We start from the raw sequence: 22,151 nt of genomic DNA on the forward strand, positions 1-22,151 counted from the left end.
AGGTTGGAGTGCAGCGGTGTGATCTCGGCTCACTGCAACCTCTGCCTCCCAGGTTCAAGCGATTCTCCTGCCTCAGCCTCCTGAGTAGCTGGGATTATAGGCATGTGCCAGCACGCCCAGCTAATTTTTGTATTTTTAGTAGAGACGGGTTTCACCATGTTGGCCAGGCTGGTATTGAACTCCTGACCTCAAGTGATCTGCCCGCCTTGGCATCCCAAGGTGCTGGGATTACAGGTGTGAGCCACCGCACCTGGTCTACTCTACATAATTCTAAGACAGCCTCCAGCATACCAAATTGTTTTTTTTTTTTTTTTTTTTTTTTTTTGAGACGGAGTCTTGCTCTGTCGCCCAGGCTGGAGTGCAGTGGCTGGATCTCGGCTCACTGCAAGCTCCGCCTCCCGGGTTCACGCCATTCTCCTGCCTCAGCCTCCCGAGTAGCTGGGACTACAGGCGCCCGCCACCTCGCCCCGCTAGTTTTTTGTACTTTTTAGTAGAGACGGGGTTTCACCGTGTTAGCCAGGATGGTCTCGATCTCCTGACCTCGTGATCCACCCGTCTCGGCCTCCCAAAGTGCTGGGATTACAGGCTTGAGCCACCGCGCCCGGCCCAAATTGTTTTAATAATATTAGCAGCCAACATTTATTGGGCCCTCGGTGCCTACCAGACACTGTGCTAAGCATTTCACATGAATTATCTCGTTTAATATTCATAGCAACCCAGTGAGGTAGGTGCTATCAATATCTCTATTTTATAGAAGGGGATATTGTTTGGAAAAGGTTAAGTGACTTGCCCAGGATCACATATGGCTGGTAAGTGATGGAGCGAGACTTAAGCCATAGCTGTGTTGGTTTCTAAAGCATGCTCCCTCAGCCACCAAGTCCCTCCATGTGGCCCTCCATGCAGCTCCAGACATCCTTGCAAGTGTGCCCTAAGATTGGGGGAGTGCTGGGAAGGGAAAGGGCTTCTCTGCCCCACCTCATTATGTCAGAAAAGCAACTTAAGTATACACCCCAGTGATTGTGTGTGATGGCATCTTTCTATCTGAAGGATGGCACATTCTCAGGCTTCCCTTCTATCCTGGGTCTGTGTCCCAAACAATAGGACCCTCCTCTCCTCTGTTTTAGCCTTTCTAGACTTCACAATGTATTTGAGAGCTTCCACCCCATAATTAATGTAGTTAAATAGTGAACATGTCAAAATGGGATTGATAAATCGATGACTAAGTGTATCTATATATGACTCCTATTATAATGAAAAGGCATTTATAAAATACCCACACAGGTGACATTCTAAGCTCTGCAAAATGCTAATTATCATCCTTCCCTCCGGCCTCCCTTCTCCCAAATCAAGGGCAGTTTTTAAGTCCTTCATCCTTTTTATTAGCTTGACTCGTTTTGAAAGTCTCTGGGATTCATGATGGATGATCACCACCCTGGGTCTTAATCAGAAGTCCACACACATACTCAACGGTAAGTACCTCCTTGCAATTTCTCAAAGACCAAGTAAAACCTTGTGTCATCTTCAAAGAACTCAATCAGCTCCAAAATGTTCCTTAAATAGGGAAAATAGGAGGAGAGGGAAAAGGGGAGAAATGGTATTATATATTAAAGTCTACTTACAAATATACAATGAAAAAAATATACAACACCTGGCAGTGGGGCAGAAATCAACTTGAAATCAGAATGCTTATTAAAGACCCGCGTGTGGAAGCAGCCAATGGTGTTAGCAAGATTCAGGTCACCTTATCTTTCCATAATGTTTAGTCTCTGGTGTTTTCACCAAGTCTGTGCTGTCAAACCCCAGCCCTAAAACCCACTAGGTAGAGTTATAAAAAAGTCCCGGTCACATTAAACTGAATAAAATCTGCAGCCGACTGGAAGCAATTGCGGCTAATAACACTGAATAGTAGGTGTGTGTCCTGGAGGCAAGCAGCAAATAATTACTTGCCCTCCCTCTTGCCCATAAATCACGGGGCAGTATTTACATTGCCTGGAGAAAATGGAAACATCTGTCAAATAGACTTGGGGCCTAACGTGGGCACCGCTAGACCCTAACTGCTAAGCGCTGCTTAATGAAACGGCCGCGTTCCCGGCCACCGTAGCACTTGTGGCCTTCCCCGGTGAGCACTCTCTGTCTGCCCGAGTATTTCAGTGCTCCGCCAACAAGGTCGTCTTGTAACTCAGTAGGGAAGCCACCAGCCTGGATATTGGAGGTGTTGGGGGCTTTTTTTCTTTTAAAGAATAAAATAAACCAAGTAGAGTCTCTAATGCTGAACTAAGAAGCTGCAGGGCTGAAAATAAAAATCTGTCCCTCATAAAAAAAATGCTGACTACTTTGGGAGATACCAGGCTTTTACTAGTGTGAAGGCGTCCAAATAAGATGGGCAAAATGGCCTCATTTGAAAGAAGATTGTGAAGGCAGTGCCTGGAGTTAAATCAACAGCAGCCCCCATCCTCCAAGCTTAATGACAAAGCCATCAATACCAGGCCACTGGCTCCCTGCTGGCCCTGCCATGGAGGGAGAGAGGGGGAAGTGGAGTCTTAGAGGTGACCCTGATTTAAAGCCACGCTGGGAGAGCTGCTCATTTGGAGCTGGTGGTGGGCAGAATGAACTGAGGCTAGAGATGACCTGGACCCAGCTATCTAGAAGGAGTGCTAGATAAGGTTCCAGAATCTTAGTGGTATCTGCACATACGTAAATATTCTGGGAGTAGAAACTGCAGCAAATATTCTTAACAGTTCTCCTCATCTTGGTATTAAGGGCAAGTCCTTAAAGATTTCTACCAGGCAACACTCAGTCAACACTCAGTCAACCTAGTTTCCACAGGTACCAAAAGAAATAAAACCCCATTTCCCCCCAACAACCACTGATTCAGATGGTTCGTTCTTCTAACTTGCCCGAACTGCTGATTATTTACAGTATTTCAGAAGACACAACAGCTCCTTAGATGTTACTGCTGCTTTTCCTTTCTCTCCCTAATACTGAAAGGTGGAAGGAGGTACCTGCCTTGTGGGGACAGGAGAGCTAAATGCTGGGGTCAGGAGATAGTAAGAAATAGCCTCCGCTTCTGTGGCCAAGCGTCCCCCCAGCGAAGCAGCGAGAATCACACGATACTCACTTGTTTCCCTGACACTGATACAGCGTCTCCACCTCTCGAAACACCCTACTTCGACTGTGCCCTGCTTGTTTTTCAATGATCTGTGGGAAGAATAAAATCTGTCATGTACACCCGCCTGACTTCAAAACAGCCCCCTGGCAGGAGCCCTCTGGGAGAATGCAAGGCCATCCTCAGGCCAAATCCAGTGTCCAGCAGAAGTCTGGCCTAGGCCATGGTGACACCAGCACTGTGGCTCTGTTGGCAAAGCAGCAGACTGGCCTCAGGGCTTTCCAGCCCAGCTGAGCCCGTTCCACTCTGGCCAAGCACAACACCAAGGAAGTGAATGAGGCTGCCGCCCCCAGCTGCCCAGGGGAGACTGAGGCAGCCGGCTAGACAAAGAGCTACCTTACTCAGCTCCTCCTCCTGTGGGCATCTCTTATCCGCCTTAAGGGTAAGCATTTACTGCGTCTACTGAAGGATCTTCTCATGCTGGAGGGAGAAAGGTTGATGGAGGACACCATGGGGAGGAGCTAAAGCTTTGACACCCAGCTCAGAGGCTGCCTCCATGATCCCCCTGGCAGAAGTAGGCTCTTCCTCTTCTGAGAACTTACTCTTTGGCAGACACTGTGTTAAATGATTTATTTATGGCCGGGTGCGGAGGCTCACGCCTGTAATCCCAGCACTTTGGGAGGCCGAGGTGGGTGGATCACCTGAGGTCAGGAGTTCTAGACCAGCCTGGCCAACACGGTGAAACCCCGTCTCTACTAAAAATACAAAAAAATTAGCTGGACATGGTGGTGGGTGCTTGTAATCCCAGTTACTCAGGAGGCTGAGGCAGGAGAATCACTTGAACTAGGGAGGTGGAAGTTGCAGTGAGCCGAGATTGTGCCATTGCACTCCAGCCTGAGTAACAGAGTGAGACTCCATCTCAAAATAAATAAATAAATAAATAAATAACAATAATAATAATTCATTAACACAATCTCAGTTGACCTTTATGACAACATCAAAAGATAGGGAGGTATGAAACATTTGCCCTCAGTCCAGAGCTGACTCCGAAGCCCTTGCTATTCCACACCTGCTCAGATGCTCTAACTTCTTCGAGGACCTGGAGGCTTTGCCTCTCCTGTGACACCGTGGGCTGCTCCCCCTCCACACCTTTACCTGAGATGCTTGGCAAATGCTGACTGAAGGAACAGATAAGCCAACAGATGGGAGGGTGGTTTCCAAAGGGACTGGCTGCCTCTGCAAAGCTCTCTGGACCCATCTGGAGCCTCAAACCACTGCACACCGAGCCTGTGGGCAAATCTGCAGAGCCTAGCCCTGCCTTACAGCTCCAACGTGCACAGTGGGCAGCACAATGACATCCTCTTCCTTGAGACTTCAGACTTCTCCAAAACGATGTGGCACAGACATCCATGATCAACTGTACTTTTCTAAAAAAGTCTTTGACTGTAAATCACAGTGGGCCCATTTTCTGGGTAGAGAGGTGTAGTGCTGGGGAACAGAAGTGATTCAACTTCATTCCCCAAGCATTTCAGATCAAAGTTATGAAGAACTTTCTAGCAGGCAAGTTTTCCACAGCAGTCTTCTCTGAGGAGGTAATGAGCTCTTGCTACTAGAGATGGGGGAGTGGAACATGGACAACTATCTGGGCAGTCATAGAGGAAATTCAGGGTTAGGTTATCTTGAAATTCCATTCCAACCCTGAGGATCAGTTGGGTGCCTGTAGGAAAAGCTGTAATAAGCTAAGTATTGTAGAGCCGTGTTGGGAGAAGTAGCCCATCTCTAGGGAGCTTTGAAAGAGTAGAGGAGAGAAGAAACATGGGCAGAACTGCTGAAACCAAGGAATTGCCAAGCCAGAGTCCAGTGTTTGCCCCAAAGATGCCGGGGGGATGTGGAGGAAGGGCCAGGTTTTCCTCCCATTATCCAACCTTGAAGAAATAAACCTCTCATCCATAAACGTATTTAAACCTTTGAAAATCAGTTTATATTTGTGGTTTTTACCACATTTAGACAGATATATCAATTTTTTTTTTTTGAGACAGAGTCTCCCTCTGTTGTTCCGAGTGGAGTGCAGTGGCGCAATCCTGGCTCACCTTTGCCTCCTGGGCTCAAGTGATCCTCCCACCTCAGCCTCCCAGGTAGCTGGAATTAGAAGCACATGCCACCACGCCCAGCTTATATATATATATATATATATATATATATTTTTTTTTTTTTTTTTTATTATTATTTTTTTGAGACAGAGTCTTGCTCTGTCACCCAGGCTGGAGTGCAGTGGTGTGATCTTGGCTCACTGTGCAACCTCTACCTCCTGGGTTCATGGGATTCTCCTGCCTCAGCCTCCCGAGTAGCTGGGATTACAGGCATGCACCATGCCCGGCTAATTTTTTGTATTTTTAGTAGAGATGGGTTTCACCATGTTGGCCAGGCTGGTCTTGAACTCCTGACCTCAGGTGATCAGCCCGCCTCAGCCTCCCAAAGTGCTGGGATTACAGGTGTGAGCCACCATGCCTGTCCTAATTTTTCTATTTACACTTAGGCATATGTTTTAAAAATCACTTGTAATTTATACTGATCTGTTTCCCAAAAGAAATTGAGATAGTGCTCTTGTTACCATGTGAAGCAATACTCCAGCTGGAAGGAATGTGGCTTAGCAGACTTGCTCACCCTTCTAACCCACAGCTGGGACTGTGGAAAGTTGGTTCAAAGAAGAGAAAACATTTCCTTCAGGATCCCATTGGGCTGGGATTGCCAGTGTGAGGTGGCACTTGACCTGGTGGCTCAGGTGGGTGATTTGAAATCAGCTTGGATTTAAAAAGACCCTTTCTCTAGGTGAGTTGTCCTCAAACTTTGGTGGCTATGAGACTCACATGGGGAAGCTGGTCAAGCCACAGAGATCCAGGCCCTATCCTACATCTGGAAACCTGGATCTCTGTGTGCTTTGTTAGAGCTCTAAGGGCTTCTAATACACAGTAGCGTTCACAGCTGCCCTTCCTACATCAGTAGTCCTCAAGGGTTAGTGAGTGTCAGAGTCACTAGGAGAGTTTGTTAACATGTGTATTGCTGGGCCCACCCCTGTTTCTGAGTTGGTACTTCTCAGGTGGGGCCAGGTAGCTTCTATTTCTAACAAGTTCCCAAGTGATGCTGAGGCTGGTCCAGGGCACACATTTTGAGAACCAATGCTCAAGATCCAGCTGTTCTTCCATGTGGAGAGGGCAAGCGGAGGCACAGAGGGGTGACACGAGCCACTCCAAGGCCTTGCAGCTAATTAAAGGCAGCAATGAGGCCAGAGGCCACTTCTCCTGCCCCAAAACTGAGCGCTCAGTCACTTTAGTTTTTTTTTCTTTTCATTATTTTTTCTGAGATAACATTCAGATGTTACCAAATCAGTCACCTTAGTTTTTAATTCTCACTATCATGCTAACATCTAATACTTGTATAGCATTTTGTGACGTGTAAAGTGTTTCCACCTCTCCCAGGATATTTTAATTTTCATCTTCATAACTGCCTCAGGAGACAGAAGGGAAGGTATCATCATTTAGAGATGTAGGAACTGAGGCTTACAGACATTTGATGACTTACCCAAAGTCAAACAGTTATAGTTTGTCAAAATAGAAATTCAGGTAGGCCTTCTAATTCCAAATCTGATTGTCCACTCCCTGAAGTTGACTTCATTTGTCAGAATAATGAGAAACTTACTATAAGCCAAGCATTGTGCTAAGCACTTTACCTGTATTAACTTATTTAATCCTCACAACAATTCTACATAGGTTCTAGTGTTACACCCATTTTACAGATGAGAAAACTGAAGGACACAGAGGTTAAGTAACTTGCCCAAGGTAACACAGTAAGTAAGTAGAGAAACCAAGATTTGAATCCAGTGAATACAGCTTCAGAGCCCCCATTCTTATGGAAAATAACATTTATTTGGTTCAGGATGAGCTAGAAATGACTATTTGCAAAGTAAAGCCTGGCATTTAGCTGAGACACTCACTTTGACGGCATACTCTTTGCCATTCTGTAGGCTCACGGCACCTTGAACTTTGGCATAGGCTCCCTCTCCAAGCAATTCAGAGGTCAGCTTGTACATATCTAGATGTGAAATGGATGAGAGGAATAACAAGATGAGTCACCCTACTGCAAGCTCAGATGGGAAGAACTTCTGTGGCTCAGCTTCCCTGATCAGACGACACAGGCACCCGATGACTCTAGCACTCAGTGACAAGGAAGACAAGTAGCTTTCCCAACCACCTCAGGACCCATTTTCTCAACAACAAGACCACGTACAAGGCATCCTGTTCCTCATTTTAGAAATGAGGTCAGCAAAAGGGTCTCAATTCAGCACATACTTCGTGAACATCTACTATGTGCCAGACAGCATAACAGAGTAAGGAATAAAATAAAGGCCAGGTGCAGGGGCTTACACCCGTAATCTGGGCATTTTGGGAGGCCAAGTCGGGAGGATTGCTTGAGGCCAGGAGTTCAGAACCAATCTGGCCAAACACAGCAAGACCCCATCTCTAAAATATATATATTTATGATCCCTCTCCTCTAAGGGTTGCAGTCCAGTGGGGAAGACAGACACATACACAGGTGACCCCAGAATAAACCAGGCATTGGTAAACACTATCACAGAGGGACAAGATACAGTAAAAAAAAAAAAAAAAAAAAAGTTGAGGGAGGAAAGGGTTAAATACGTTCAGAGAGGCTGGGCACGGTGGCTCACGCCTGTAATCCCAGCACTTTGGGAGGCCAAGGTGGGCGGATCAAGAGGTGAAGAGATCGAGACCATCCTGGCCAACGTGGTGAAACCCTGTCTCTACTAAAAATACAAAAATTAGCTGGGTGTAGTGGCACATGCCTAAAGTCCCAGCTACTTAGGGGGGCTGAGGCAGGAGAATCACCTGAAGCTGAGAGGTGGAGGTTGTAGTGAGCCAAGTTAGCGCCACTGCACTCCAGCCTGGCAACAGAGCGAGACTCCATCTCAAAAAAAAAAAAAAAAAAAAAAAATTTGTTCAGAGAATCTGGAGGATCCTCAGAGAAGGGGTATGATTTGAATGAATATTCATGTACTCATTTACTGACCACCTATTATGTGCCAAGCTCTGTGTAAGCACTGGCTATACAAAGGAGAATAAAACACTGTTCTATTTTATACCCCATACAATGGAAGTCATTGGAGGCTTCTGAGAAGTCTCCAGAAGTCACCCACAGGAAATAGACAGAAGTAGGATGCAAAGGATGCCTTGAGGTTTTTAGGGTACTGAGTCATAGCTGTTCTAACAGAGTAATAGATCTGGGTTAAAGGAACATCTAGATGACCTGCCCAAGCTTACAAAGGGCACAGCTCTTTGAGCCGCTTCCAAAGGACGCCACATCTCCATCATAGCACTAGCTGCCTGACCTCACCCCACTCAGCCTCCACTCTTCAGCCTTTTCCTCTTGAGGCACCTAGCATTGAAACCACAGCCAGAGCTGAAGACATTGCACCCATGAATTAGATTTTATCACTTTCAGTCAGGAGAAGTCCTGTCATTGCACAAACTGTCCTTAAAAAACAGGAAGTATTCTCTAGTGTTAACTGAAAGAGCAAAAGAGCTGTTGATTAGGAAACTATTTGAAAACCCTTGGGATCTTTGTCTCTCCCCGATCCCCATCCCCGACACATACATACACACACACACACACACACCCCTGCTGTTTGAGTTAAAGGCAAACAAAAAAACCCTGCTGAAAGTACTTTCTTGGTTCCATCATAGTTTGGTCTTTCAGTTGTTTATAAGAGCAGATGGCACACTGTTATTTGTAAGTGTTTTAAATGATGTGCTTCTCACAACGGACACGTTGGCATTAGCCCTTTACACATACCAGGATAGGTGGGTGACTGGAGGTCCCATATTCCCAACCCATAAAGTGCTTGTTATTGGAACTACTCTGCAGAACAGCCAATTCACTAGTGTGTCTGGAAGGCTGGAAGGAGGGACCATGAGGGGAAGCTACTTCAGACCTCACAATGAAAGAAAACAAAACAGATGAAGTGGGGCATGTTACTCCTAGGAGTAGCTACTGATGCTTTTGGTGCTTTGCACAAGTGTCCAATCACCCCATCACATGGCCATTGATAACAGGACCCACACTGAGCCTAGTGCCTTGCACATAGAGAGTGTCAAAAAATGTCTGATGACCCAGTATCGTGTCTACGGAACACAGTATGTACTCTATAAAATGTAGTCAAACACATACAGCATAAGTAGCTATAATCTGAGAGACAAACTCTCTGCTTATAGGAGACTCAAGTTTCATTTGCGGCCATGGCCTTTGGTATTTCTCTCTTCCTCTTACATGGTTCTATCTCTCAGCAGCCCCTCCAGGAATAGCTGAGGGAAGAATCACACCTGAAAAAAGGATGGAAGACCCCAGGCAATGTCACTGATAGATAGGTCTTCCTGTTCCCTGAAAAGGAAGCAGTACCTGAGCCATTCACAGGAGGCCAGTGCATCATCTGAGAGCTTTTTCCATCCCCGCTCTCGTTCTGTAATGCCCTGTGTAAACTCCCTCATCCCCATCTTATCTCCCTACCACACAGATAACCACCAGCCGGCTCTAACTTGACACATTCTGTGATCTGGATCTGTGGCTCCCGGAATGCTCCTCCCATACCTGGGGAGCTGCAGGCCCAGATATAGGGGAGTTGTGTGACCAACCTTCAAACTTTCCTGGCAAGGAGTCAGTGGCCTGGGCCCTCCGCTTCTTCTTCCTCCTCCTGTCACCATCTGCGATGGGAAGGGGTTCGCTGCTGCCCATCTCTGGGAGATATGAGGAGAAGTAAGGGAAACATCACTGTACTGATCAAGCTGTAAATTTACCCAGAAGGAAAAAAAAAAAAGGTAGTCGGGGGAGGACCCAGGAGGCTTACACTGATGGTTTTTAAATATCTGTGAAGACTATTGATTTGTTTTGACCTAGGAGGAAAAACTAAAGGCAAAGCCATTATGGGAGATCATTAACTGTGGAAAGGAGCTCAGACAGGCAGGCTAGATTAAAAGAAGCCAGTGGAAGCCTGCTTTAACCAAGCTCATTAGCACATGGATTTAGATCTGCCACTGGTCAAACCATATTCTCCAAACAGAACAATGACTCCATAGGCAGAACATGACCTGTGACATCCTCCAGCCTCAGCATCAGAAAGGCAAAACCGAGGGAGCTAGGCAAGAAGGGGGTTGCGAGCAGGGGTCCATGCAGATGAGTCACAGGCTCAGCAACATTGCTATGGATGCGCACAGGGCACAAATGGCCTGGAGTGGAGACAGTCTCTGTGAAGGTAGCAATAGGGCTGGGGTTCAAAATGGCCCCAAATTACTTCATGTCCAAGAGCACCGACTTGAGTGCCTATGGAGCCTACGGCATCCTCTCCTCCCATAGCTCCTCCACCAGAAGGGCTGCAGGTAAGGCCCATTCAGAAGTCGGCAGTTGACAGGTCTGCGCCAGGCTGCTGGATGAGGTCACTTATTGCAAAAAACCTTATTATCTCTCATTGGCAAGCACCTGGCTCCCCATCTTAAAGGGAGGATTTGTCAGGCAGGCATTCAGACACTGCACAGATTGGGCAGAAACAGGTCAGATGGAAAGAAGAAGCAGGACACTGAGATGGGAAAGAGAAAAGGAGGAACAGTGAACCAGTGCCCAATCACAGTCCTGTTTCTAAGACACTCTAGTATGGGCCTTTCCCTGTTAAAGATAAATTACTTATAGAACATGTCATGCCCCTGATCCAGAGTGGAGCCTTAATACTCTTTGCCTGCAGTTAGAAATAATAAGATTTCTCTGAAGTCTCTGGGTCTAAATCCCCACCAGGGTGATTAAACCTTTACATCCTTCTAAAATAGAGGCACTCGAGTGCTGATGGGGTATACGACGTGAGAGACTTTTAGACCAACCTTCAATAAACACAGGCTCTCGGTTGTTGGTGTTGTTTTTTTTTTTTTTTTCCTTCTTTTTTTTTTCTGAGAGCTTTTAAAATGGAAGCTGGCTCTTCGCCCATTGAGGGGAAAGGCCCACTCTCTTCTCAGAGGATCCGGCGGCATACGACCAGAGAAAGAGCAAGTCTGCTAGGAAGACTGGTTAGTGCCCAGGCAGGTCCATACACTGTTCTCAGAGGCAAGTACATGCCAGCCATCAGGAGAAAGCACACAGGACGGCACTTTCAACACCACAATCCAGACAGCACGGTTACGCAGCCAAGTGTCTGATAGCTCAATTTAGGCGCATTCTTCCATCCATTTTGGGGATCTGATGACAGCACATTTTTAATTATAGTTTAGAATGGGGAACAGATAAACACATGGATAAAAGAAATCCACAGAGGATCTCAAAATATAACCGTAGCCAAGAGCTTCAAACACAAGATATATCTGGGGACGGCAACACCCTATGAATTCAAAGAATTAAACATCTGGCTGGGCACCGTGGCTCACGCCTGTAATCCCAGCACTTTGGGAGGCCAATGCGGGCAGATCACTTGAGGTCAGAACTTCGAAACCATCCTGGCCAACATGGTGAAACCCTGTCTCTACTAAAAATACAAAAATTAGCCAGGCGTGGTGGCGGGTGCCTGTACAGTGCCAGCTACTTGGGAGGCTGAGGCAGGAGAATCGCTTGAACCTGGGACGCGGAGGTTGCAGTGAGCCAAGATCACGCCATTGCACCCCAGCCTGGGTGACAGAGCGAGATTCTGTCTCAAAAAAAAAGAAAATCAGCACCTCAACACCCACCCTCACCAAGGTAAATTAAAAGGAAAAAAGCTGCCCAAATGTATGACACAGTGGGAAATTCAGCAGAAATAAAACGCAGGGTCACTTATCTTCAGGAGCTCAGGGAGGGGGTGCTGGCCATCGGGGCAGCAGGCTGAGAAGGAGGAACCACTGTCTCTCTCTCTTGCCCTGACCTTGAGTGCAGTCCAGAGGCAACCCGTGTCTGCATCTATTTTCTCATCAGCACCGCAGGCCCAGTGCAGAGGAAACAGATTTGGATTTCGGCTCTTTCTCCTTCCCCTGTCCACACTCTGATGGAGGGCCCCAGGACAAGCAAAACAGCCGAAAGGCAGGCAGAGCAGAGGAGCAGCAAGAGGACTGGAGGCATTATAATTCACAGGGGACACTCAGGCACATGACTTTAATGAGAAAACCCTGTTAGCGACAATTTATACTTGGTCTTTACCACAGCAAGGCTGAGGGAGCCTCTTGTGCGAGCAGCATACCTCAGAGCACTGCCACACACGTAATATTAGATTTTATGGCTTCACACACACACACAGATAGAGTACCTGGTATATTCTGCATGGATTTCAATGAAAGAGGGTACGCCAGAAGGGACAAATGGTTAAGACTTTCCTTGGAAACGGAACTTGGAGAGTTGTTTCTGAAACTAGGAAGGAAAAAATGTAGGAAGATGGGTGAAGTGAAAGAAACATGCTTAGTTTCCCTGGTTACAAAGGGGGAAGAGAGAGGTGTCATAATCTCACCAAAGCGTTGCTAGTTGCCCATGTGGAGCCTGGCCACACACTGTTTTCATCACAGAGTCCACTAGCAGGTTTGTGGGGCCTTAATTCACCAGGCACACACTCACGGGATAAATGCTGCCTCAGGGAGTGGGACCCCCCCACAGTAAAGCTGCACCTCGGCTCACCTGCTTCCCTTGGCCTAGGAATTCTTCTTGGTCACCAAAACCCAGCTCAATAGTCCCCACCCTTTTGCAGCTCCCTGATAACCCCAGATGAGTTAAGGTTTCTACAAAGACTTTGGAAGTCTGTTAGGCGCTATGCAAATGGAGGGTGTTACTGAGCAGAACTAGTAGTTGGTGCTCCATCCTCTGCTCCCAAACACCCTGTGAGAAGCTCCATGAGGGCACTGATTTTATTTGGCCTTGAGTGCTCCCCTGTGTTCCTAAAGGCCGAGATTGTCCCCTGTTCACTTGTTTCTCCTACAGATCATGGCACAGTGTCAGACACATAGCAGCCATCAGAAATTGCACTGAAATGGAAATGATATGAAATGACGTGCATACTGTTAGGTGCGGGGTATGTCACACTGGCCCTTTAGGTACCAAGTGCACATCCTGAAAGAAACATGGGTACAACTTTGCCCTGCAGACAATGCAGAGTAAGGCTACTTAGTTCTATGAATCCAGTTCAGGAATTCTACTAATTCCTGGATAAACCCCCTTTCGAAGAAGGGTCTAGGACACAAAAGGTCCTTCACTTTCTTTTCTTTTTCTTTTTTTTTTGAGATAGAATCTTGCTCTGTCATCCAGGCTGGAGTGCAGTGGCACGATTTTGACTTACTGCAACCTCCACTTCCTGGGTTCAAGCGATTCTCCTGCCTCAGCCTCCCGAGTAGCTGGGACTACAGGCGCGTGCCACCATGGTGCCTGTCTAATTTTTTGTATTTTTTAGTAGAGATGGGGTTTCGCCATGTTGCCCAGGCTGGTCTTGAACTCCTGACCTCAGGTGATCCACCCGCCTTGGCCTCCCAAAGTGCTGGGATTACAGACATGAGCCACCGCACCCGGCCAGGTCCTTCACTTTCTAAACAGAAGCCTGGTTCTTGCTACAGGATTGAGCAATGTGTCCGTTATGATAGAGGAGGAAGTGGGCACTTCTCAGTTTTCAGGCAGATCCCAGCTGGTCTGGAGGCTCCCAGCACTTCCGCTGCCTCCAGCCCTTGCCTTCCTCTTGGGAATGGCTCAGCGGTCCACCACGTGTCTATTAGTGGAGGTGGAAGTGGAACTGAAGCAGCAGCAGGCTGCTTGCTGACAGGGAAGGCACACAGGCTTGGCATCAGGCGAGCAAGGCAGAAGCCCTGGTTCAGATATTACAACAGAACCAAGGCCAAGTTACTGTGCCTCTTAGAGTCTCAGTTTCCTCATCTATCGAATAGGTTTAAAAACACACCCACCCTGTCTATCTCACAGGTTGTTGTAAAGACCCAATGATGGCCAGGTGCGGTGGCTCACACCTGTAATCCCAGCACTTTGGGAGGCTGAGGTGGGCGGATCACCTGAGGTCCTGACCAGCCTGACCAACATGGAGAAACCCCGTCTCTACTAAAAGTATAAAATTAGCCAGGCATGGTGGTGTACGCCTGTAATCCCAGGTACTTGGGAGGCTGAGGCAGGAGAATCACTTGAACCCAGGAGGCGGAGGTTGAGGTGAACCGAGATCACGCCTTTGCACTCCAGCCTGGGCAACAAGAGCGAAACTCTGTCTCAAACAACAACAACAACAACGACAAAAATACCCAAAGATATACTTCATATGTTTCCAAAAACATATGCATATGCACAGGTATGTATGCATACATACGAACCCAATAGAGTAGAAAGACTAGACGGAAATACACAAAACTGCTAATACACACAGAATTTTAAAAAGTGCCAACTATGTGGATATTTTGTACACATTATCTCTAATTCTTATCATAATCTCAAAAGGTAAATATTTTTGCCATATTTCAGGTAAAGAAAGCTCAGAGCAGGCAGCTGGTAGATTAAATAACCTACCCAATGCTAAACATCTAGTTAGTGGTTTAACTGGGATTCAAACTCAATGCTGCTCTTTCAAGTCCAGACCATTTCGAATATATAATAGTTTTCTCTATGTGATGGGGTGATTTTTATTTTCTTCTTTATATTTGCAATATTCTCTTAACTTGTATACAGTGAAATTTATTTTTTACGCAATTCTTGTTTAACTCACGTTTTATTTTTAAATAAAGTACACCATAATCTTTCTCTAACACATATTGAATTTGGTATCTGATTTTAGTTTTTAAAAATGTGTCTGGATTTCTCTGTATTAAAATTCAACATTCAGTGATGAAAGAAACATTTTAGGAATAATGGTGCCTTGAAGATACTAATTTCACAATCATTCAAAACAACCAATGTTATTTTTTTAAAAATGCTACTTCTTAAAAGTAAATATTTTATAAAAACAAATGAAAAAATGTGCTGAACATTGGAGCCTGAGAGCTACAGCTCTCCTCCACTGCACGAACTGCAGCAAGCTGCTTAGCTTCTCTGAGGATCAGTTTCCTTGTATATGAAATGAGGTAAGCAGAAGGCCTGGGCTGTCCACGTCACAAGGCTGCTGTGAGGATCGAATATGAGACTAGAAGTGAAAGCGCCACTGACTTACTCTTCAGTAATACTCTATTTATTGGACACCTACTGATCATCTGCTGCTAGACAATGAGAGTACAAGAGAAGACCCAGTCTCTTCCCTGATGGGCGTTTAAATCTGCTGCTGACACTTAAAACAATTTCAACACAGTAGGACAAGTGCTGGGACAGGGAGGCACTAGGTGCTGTGGAGCAGGCGAGAGGAAGCGAACCCAGTTGGGTAACTAGAGGAAGAGACAGGTAAGCCTCAATACCTGAGGGATGAGTGGGCTGGTCAGGCTGGGGCCTGGGAGAGAGTGTCCCAGACCAAGGAAGGGCTGGTCAGGCTGAGGCCCTCCTGGAGGAGGGCCAGAGGGCCAGTGGGGGCCACTGGTGATCGCTCTGGCTGGCAGGGGCACAGAGCACATGGGAGGAGGGATGACATTAGCTCACGAGCAGTCTCATCGTCATCGATGACAATGTCTCCATTCCTAGGCATATGTTTATCTTGTTTTCTCCATTAAAATAGGAATGCATATTTCATTTCTTTTTTTTTTTTTTTTTTGAGACGGAGTCTCGCTCTGTCGCCCAGGCTGGAGTGCAGTGGCCAGATCTCAGCTCACTGCAAGCTCCGCCTCCCAGATTTACACCATTCTCCTGCCTCAGCCTCCCGCCAACGCGCCCGGCTAGTTTTTTGTATTTTTTAGTAGAGACGGGGTTTCACCATGTTAGCCAGGATGGTCTCGATCTCCTGACCTCGTGATCCGCCTGTCTCGGCCTCCCAAAGTACAGGGATTACAGGCTTGAGCCACCGCGCCCGGCCATATTTCATTTCTTTGTAAAACCTGTTAGTGAACAAGCACTGATGGAACTGAAAGGATGTTAAGTGTTAAGGATACAGATCCAAGAATCATCCTGGTTCCTGCAGGGGAGAGGTACAGAGAACTCACAGAGCAGATGAGGAGGGGTTGGGGAGGCTTCCTAGAAGGACTACTACAGCACAGACATTCCTGACATGCAAGTACCCATCCACGGTTCTGCCCCAGAAGGTGACCTCGAGGCCCACCTTCTGAAAGAACTGTGTTACTTCTCCACAGTCTTACGAGCCACACTGTCCCCAAAGGAACCAGATCTGTACTCCAAATTTTGAAGAGCCTGCAGAGAACTCATCAGCTTTCATATCTGTGCGTGAAACCAGAGACGATCCTCTCCCCACTAAGAATCCGACTTTGCTGGCTAGCTCAGCTCTGCAAACTTAGCTCACACTCCTCTCCCAAGCACTTCAGAATTCTTTTCAAGGTCTCCCCAAACTTTAAGAGCGATTTCCCTCAGCCAAAAGAGCTTAGAAGAAATAGTGGTGAGAGCAAGCAGAGGAGTGTAATTACTGACCCTTCTCGGGCATCAGCTAGCTGAGCATTCCACAACAAATGGAGAATGCAGAAAATGATCAGGAACTGAGGGACGCTGAAAGGAAGTGTCATGGGCACTCTAAGGAAGTGGCCAAGACCAAGAAATGTGAAACAGAGGAGGCAATGAGGGGGTGCCTGGGGAGACTGACCCCAGAACACTTATATCTTTGAAGTAGCAGCCGGAGCAGTATTAGAGTCCACATGACTACTCCTAGTAGTGACATTACTCACACGCACACACGCTGCTTTACTGTAGGCCAGGCAGCATTCTTTTTATTTTTTCTTTTTTTTTAAAAATTATTATTATACTTTAAGTTCTAGGGTACACGTGCATAACGTGTAGGTTTGTTACATATGTATGCTTGTGCCATGTTGGTGTGCTGCACCCATCAACTCATCAGCACCCATCAACTTCACCAATGCTACACTTTACATATACTAACGTATTTAATTACCACAACTTTATGAGCTAAGTGTCCAGATTTTACAGATGAAGAAACTGAAGTACAAAGAGATTAAATGATTTGTTCAAGGTTGCATACATTGTAAGGGGCAGAGCTGAGATCTAAATCTAGTCTGGCTCAGAATTCAAGCTTTTAACCATTACACTGTATTTAAATCTTAATGCTGAAAGGCAGAAGGGGGTAGCTAGTAAAAGTAGCCAGGCACCAACGAGAATGCTTTTGTTTATAAACCTTAGCACAGAGCTTCCCTGCTGATGTGCTGTGAATGAGATGTTGATCCCCTCATCAGGCCTCCAGTCACTCGCTGTTACTCAGGTGTGCAGAACAGTATCATTTTCAGCATGTGCTATGATGTGAAAAGGTTGGGCAGCACTGCCCCAGCTTCCAGAAATATGAAGGCATTATTACCACATTATTATCATCCTATTCATCGAAAACCTCATTCATCAGAAGTTTCTTCTTCCTGTTCTGAGCTTGCCTTGTATTTTGTGTTTTGTCATCTTATGAAAGATGAGTTACCAACCAAAGTCCACCCACGTTATTTCATGGCAGTTCTGGTGTCAGGTACAGGCTACGTTCTTCTGCCTGACCCATTAGTGGGAAGATTGCTTTTGTGGCATCATTATTATGCGGGGACAAGGAGAGGGTACACTCAAACACTAGTCAGATTTAACACATGATGGATGAAAGGAGTCACTTGTAAAGTCAGCTCAATCAAAGGACAGTCTGTTCACGGTGATACTGCAAGGGGCTAAGGTATTCTTCCCCAAGAGTCTGGTGTGAGGGGAGGCTGGGCCGCAGCATGCAGGTGGCAGCGTCTCGCTCCGCTGCAATGAAACTGGCAGGTGAGGCCTGCTAGGGTGCCAGCAAGGAATCCCCCACAGGCCTCAGACAGGACTGGGGGCCTGAGAATCCCAGAGACAAAAGGTCACAACTCTAGTCCATCTTCTCCCTCTGTTCTGATTCTGGGATCACAAGCAGCCTTCAGAGCTGTCACTGCATCTCCTGGTGGAAGGAACAGCAAGAGGAAGGACATGGAAGGGGAGAAGGAAGTGTGTGCTGAAGAAACAGCAAGCAGGAGGAAAGGGCTGGATGCAAGTGGGGAGCAGCGTGTAAAAAGCTGACGAAGGTGGGCTGCGCTCAGGCCCCCAGGCACAAACACAGCCCACGAGGCTCTCCAACCCCCAGCCCCTGTCTACCTTCCAGCCTCAGTACCCAACACAGCCATTGTTTCACGGAAAAATGAAACTAGCGGCTAGTTCCGCTTGCAATTCAAGGGATCCCACACGTGCTTTTCCTTGAGTCAAGTGCTGTACTTTGGTTTGCCGCAGAAGTGCTTTATGAATATTTCAATTTTGTTACACAGAATATTAAAGAGATCTGTACTCAGGGTTGGAATTCAATAAAACTGATAATTTTTGCTACTTCATCAAGGACATTCTTGTGTGAAAATGGCATTTAAAAAAAGCCAGGTGCGGTGGCTCATGCCTGTAATCCCAGCACTTTGGGAGGCTGAGGTGGGCATACCACCTGAGGTCAGGAGTTCGAGACCAGCCTGGCCAACATGGCAAAACTCTGTCTCTATTAAAAATACAAAAATTAGCCGGGTGTGGTGGCAGGTGTCTCTAATCTCAGTTACTCAGGAGGCTGAGGCAGGAGAATCACTTGAACCTGGGAGGCGGAGGTTGCAGTGAGCCGAAGTCGTGCTGCTGCCCTCCAGCCTGGGCGACAAAGTGAGACTCCATCTCAAAACAGAAACAAAAACAAAAAACTGGGAGTACAGAGCAGTGGAGAATACAATGGCTACTAGCACAGTTCAGCATCACCACCTGGACCAAGGCACCAATAGTATTACCCATTGTTGCTCTGCAACAACAGAGAACATCTTAGTACTATTACAAAAATCATTTTGACTGCACAGATTCCTGGAAGAGTTTTGGGGACCCCCCATGGTTTGCAGTGTATGCTGCGAACCACTGGCCTAGGTGATGGGGAGGGACTGGGTGTGACTGGAGCTGTGCCTGGGGGCCACGGAATTGACTGTGATGCGAAGAACAAACTGGAGGCTAGAGAGTGAGGGCTGAAAGAGGCGGCTGTAACAGCCCTGGGCAGGGCGAGAAAGGCCTACGATGGAGACAGGGAGAGCAGGGAGAGCAAGGAAGAGGAGGTGAGGTGTGTAACAGAGTGAGGGAATGAAACCATTGAGGCAGAACTGATCCTAGTCCTACCAAATGACTGAAGAAGGTGAAGGGAGCAAAGACCATGGCTCTTCTTGAAGGAAGGGACAGTGTCTAATTCCTCTCCATCCCCACTGCCTAGTATGCAGTCAGGAAGAGGCGGGCCTCATATACTTATGATTACATGTTTATTAACCAAAGTCAGGTCACCATAAGAACAGTAGGACCATCAAAGAGGGGGAGAATTCAGGAAGCGGAGCTGGCTGGGGATGGGGAGCAGGGAAAGACAATGGCACCACTGGGGAGCTTCAGATGAAGAGGGGTGACATAGCCACCAGGGACTACGAAACTCACTGATCAGGCTAAAACCACTCTCACTCAGCCCTCGTCTGACCCAAATCTGCAAGTGAGGCATTATTCACAATCTCCCAGGCATGACAAACCTCCGGTGACAGTGTAACACAGAACACTTCAAAATGTCATCATATATATCACATATACGTTTAAAAAAAAACCTGAAAAGATACATCTCAAATTATTATTATTTTTTGAGCTAGGGTCTCGCTGTCACTCAGGCTGGAGTACAGTGGCACCATCTCGGCTCACTGCAGCCTCCGCCTCCCGGGTTCAAACAATCCTCTTGCCTCAGCCTCCCAAGTAGCTGGGACTACAGGCATGTACCACCATGCTTGGCCAATTTTTGAATTCTTCATAGAGACAGTCTTGCTATGTTGCCCAGGCTGGCCAAATTATTAGCAATGGTTATTCGGGGAGGGACAGTGTCTAATTCCTCTCTATCCCCACTGCTTAGTATGGAGCCAGGCAGAGCGGAGCTTCATATACTTCATATACTGTGTTTTAGCTTGTTTTGTTATGAAGTAGTTTTAATTTCATAATTAAATAGATCTGGCCAGGTGCAGTGGCTCACACCTGTAATCCCAGCACTTTGAGAGGCCGAGGCAGGCAGATCACTTGAGGTCAGGAGTTTAAGGCCAGCCTGGCTAACATGGTGAAACCCCATCTCTACTAAAAACAAAAATTAGCTGGGTGTGGTGGTGCACGCCTGTAATCCCAGCTACTCAAGAAGCTGAGGCAGAAGAATCGCTTGAACCCGGGAGGCAGAGGTTGCCATGGGCCGAGATTGCACCACTGCACTCCGGCCTGGGTGACAGAGGGAGGCTGTCACAGAAAAAAAAAAAAAAAAAGTAAATAAATATGTTTTAGTTATATGTTTTCCTTATGACCCCTGCCATGTCATTCTGTAGAAATGTGTTCCTCCTACTAAGCGTTATCTGAGTTGTACCAGGGCAGCTCCGCTAATCCTAGCTAACCAACTAAGTGCTGAAAACCACGATCTGCTAGACGGTCTCTTACCTGCCCCTTCCTCTGGATGTATCAGATCATTTCAATTTGAAGTAATCTAAGGATAACTGAAATGTACACCCAATCTTACCTATAGGTTTTTCCAACTTTTGGGAAGATACTGTCTGTAAACTTGAAATCCCAAATGAAATAAAGCCCCTGTCAGGGAGTTGGTGTCTTCCAGCTACACGAAGCGTCTCAATGGCCTTTGTACGTAGCTGGCAATCTTCGGTTCTTCACTGTCCTCTGACATGGAAACCTTGAAAAAGCAGAAATAGAAAGGAAATAAAAATGCTGACTTCTTTAAAAGGACCAGAAAAGAGAAAGATCAATCTGAACATGCCCCAAACCTATGAGTTACCCCACTAAGTAGATATACACACGGCAATCACAGATTTCTCATCTTTAAAATCAGACATTTGAATTAAATTTTTTATAGAGATAGAGTCTTGTTATGTTGCCCAGGCTGGCCAGATTATCAACAATGATTATTTGGGAGGGGGCAGCGTCTAATTCCTCTCTATCCCTACTACCATTAAGCATTGGAAGATTTAACAAAGGGCTGAGTGAAATTTTTCAGATTCTGTTTCCATTATGGGATTCCAGACCCAAAAAGATGTAACTGGACCTGGGTGATAGAAAGAGACACCTCTGCTCTGAGGAGTCTCAGGCAAAAGGCAAAAGTTGACAGGCCGGGCATGGTGGCTCATGCCTGTAATCCCAGCACTTTGGGAGGCTGAGGCAGATGGATTGACTGAGCCCAGAAGTTCGAGACCAGCCTGGGCAACATGGTGAAACCCATCCCTACAAAAATACTAAAATTAGCCAGGCGTGGTGGCACGCACCTGTAGCTGCTTGGGAGGCTGAGGCAGGAGGATTGCTTGAGCCCAGGAGGTTGAGGCTACAATAAGCCAAGATCATGCCACTGCACTCCAGCCAGGGTGACAGAGTGAGGCACTCCTCTGCTATCCACATTTTTAGAGAAAAATGTGGCCAAGTCCAAGTCTCACAGGCAAGAGGTAACAGAGCCCGAAAGATAAAGTAGACACTGAGAGCAGCAAGTGGCATGAATGGGAACAAGGTTTTGTGTTGAATACATAATTATTGCTAGTTTTCAATCTGATGACTTCATTTTCTCTGTGTTCACTGTTATTTTAATATCATGGCTCTAGCTATCACAAGTCAAAGTTGCTTTGTCAACTTCCCTATGAAATAAATATGCATTTCCCCTTTTCTCAGTGGGAAAGCCCTGAAAATGCAACTTAACTCTGAATTCTGAGCCTTTATGCCAAAATTTCTAAAAAGGCTTTCTAACCGGAAGTTGGGTGTGTTTCACCATGACCTCAACCACATGTCCCAAGCAGGACTTGTGTCCAACCCCCACCCACTGCCTCCTTCCTCCGATTTCTTTTCTTCCCTATCAGATCATGTCACCCTGCCAGTTACTCCTCAAAGGCAAGCACATATCTTTTTCATCTTT

The 22,151-nt window shown here is 46.6% G+C and overlaps 1 protein-coding gene across 3 annotated transcripts in view; it reads right to left on the bottom strand.

Moving 5' to 3' along the window:
* Window positions 1–22,151, bottom strand: part of MKNK1 (MAPK interacting serine/threonine kinase 1) — a 46,883-nt gene that overhangs the window by 15,883 nt on the left and 8,849 nt on the right. For 2 of the 3 annotated variants that reach the window (XM_050801854.1, XM_050801865.1), the window contains exons 2-7: window positions 20,763–20,930; window positions 12,426–12,526; window positions 9,808–9,909; window positions 7,098–7,195; window positions 3,119–3,198; window positions 1,478–1,551 (exon numbers count right to left, since the gene is read on the bottom strand). In XM_050801854.1, coding sequence (XP_050657811.1) covers window positions 1,478–1,551; window positions 3,119–3,198; window positions 7,098–7,195; window positions 9,808–9,909; window positions 12,426–12,441 — 370 coding nt within the window. In that variant the 5' untranslated portion in view covers window positions 12,442–12,526; window positions 20,763–20,930. The remainder of the gene's footprint in view (window positions 1–1,477; window positions 1,552–3,118; window positions 3,199–7,097; window positions 7,196–9,807; window positions 9,910–12,425; window positions 12,527–20,762; window positions 20,931–22,151) is intronic. The other variant, XM_050801874.1, reaches the window with a different exon arrangement.

This window comes from Macaca thibetana, chromosome 1 (assembly GCF_024542745.1).
Source record: "Macaca thibetana thibetana isolate TM-01 chromosome 1, ASM2454274v1, whole genome shotgun sequence".
NCBI lineage: Eukaryota > Metazoa > Chordata > Mammalia > Primates > Cercopithecidae > Macaca > Macaca thibetana.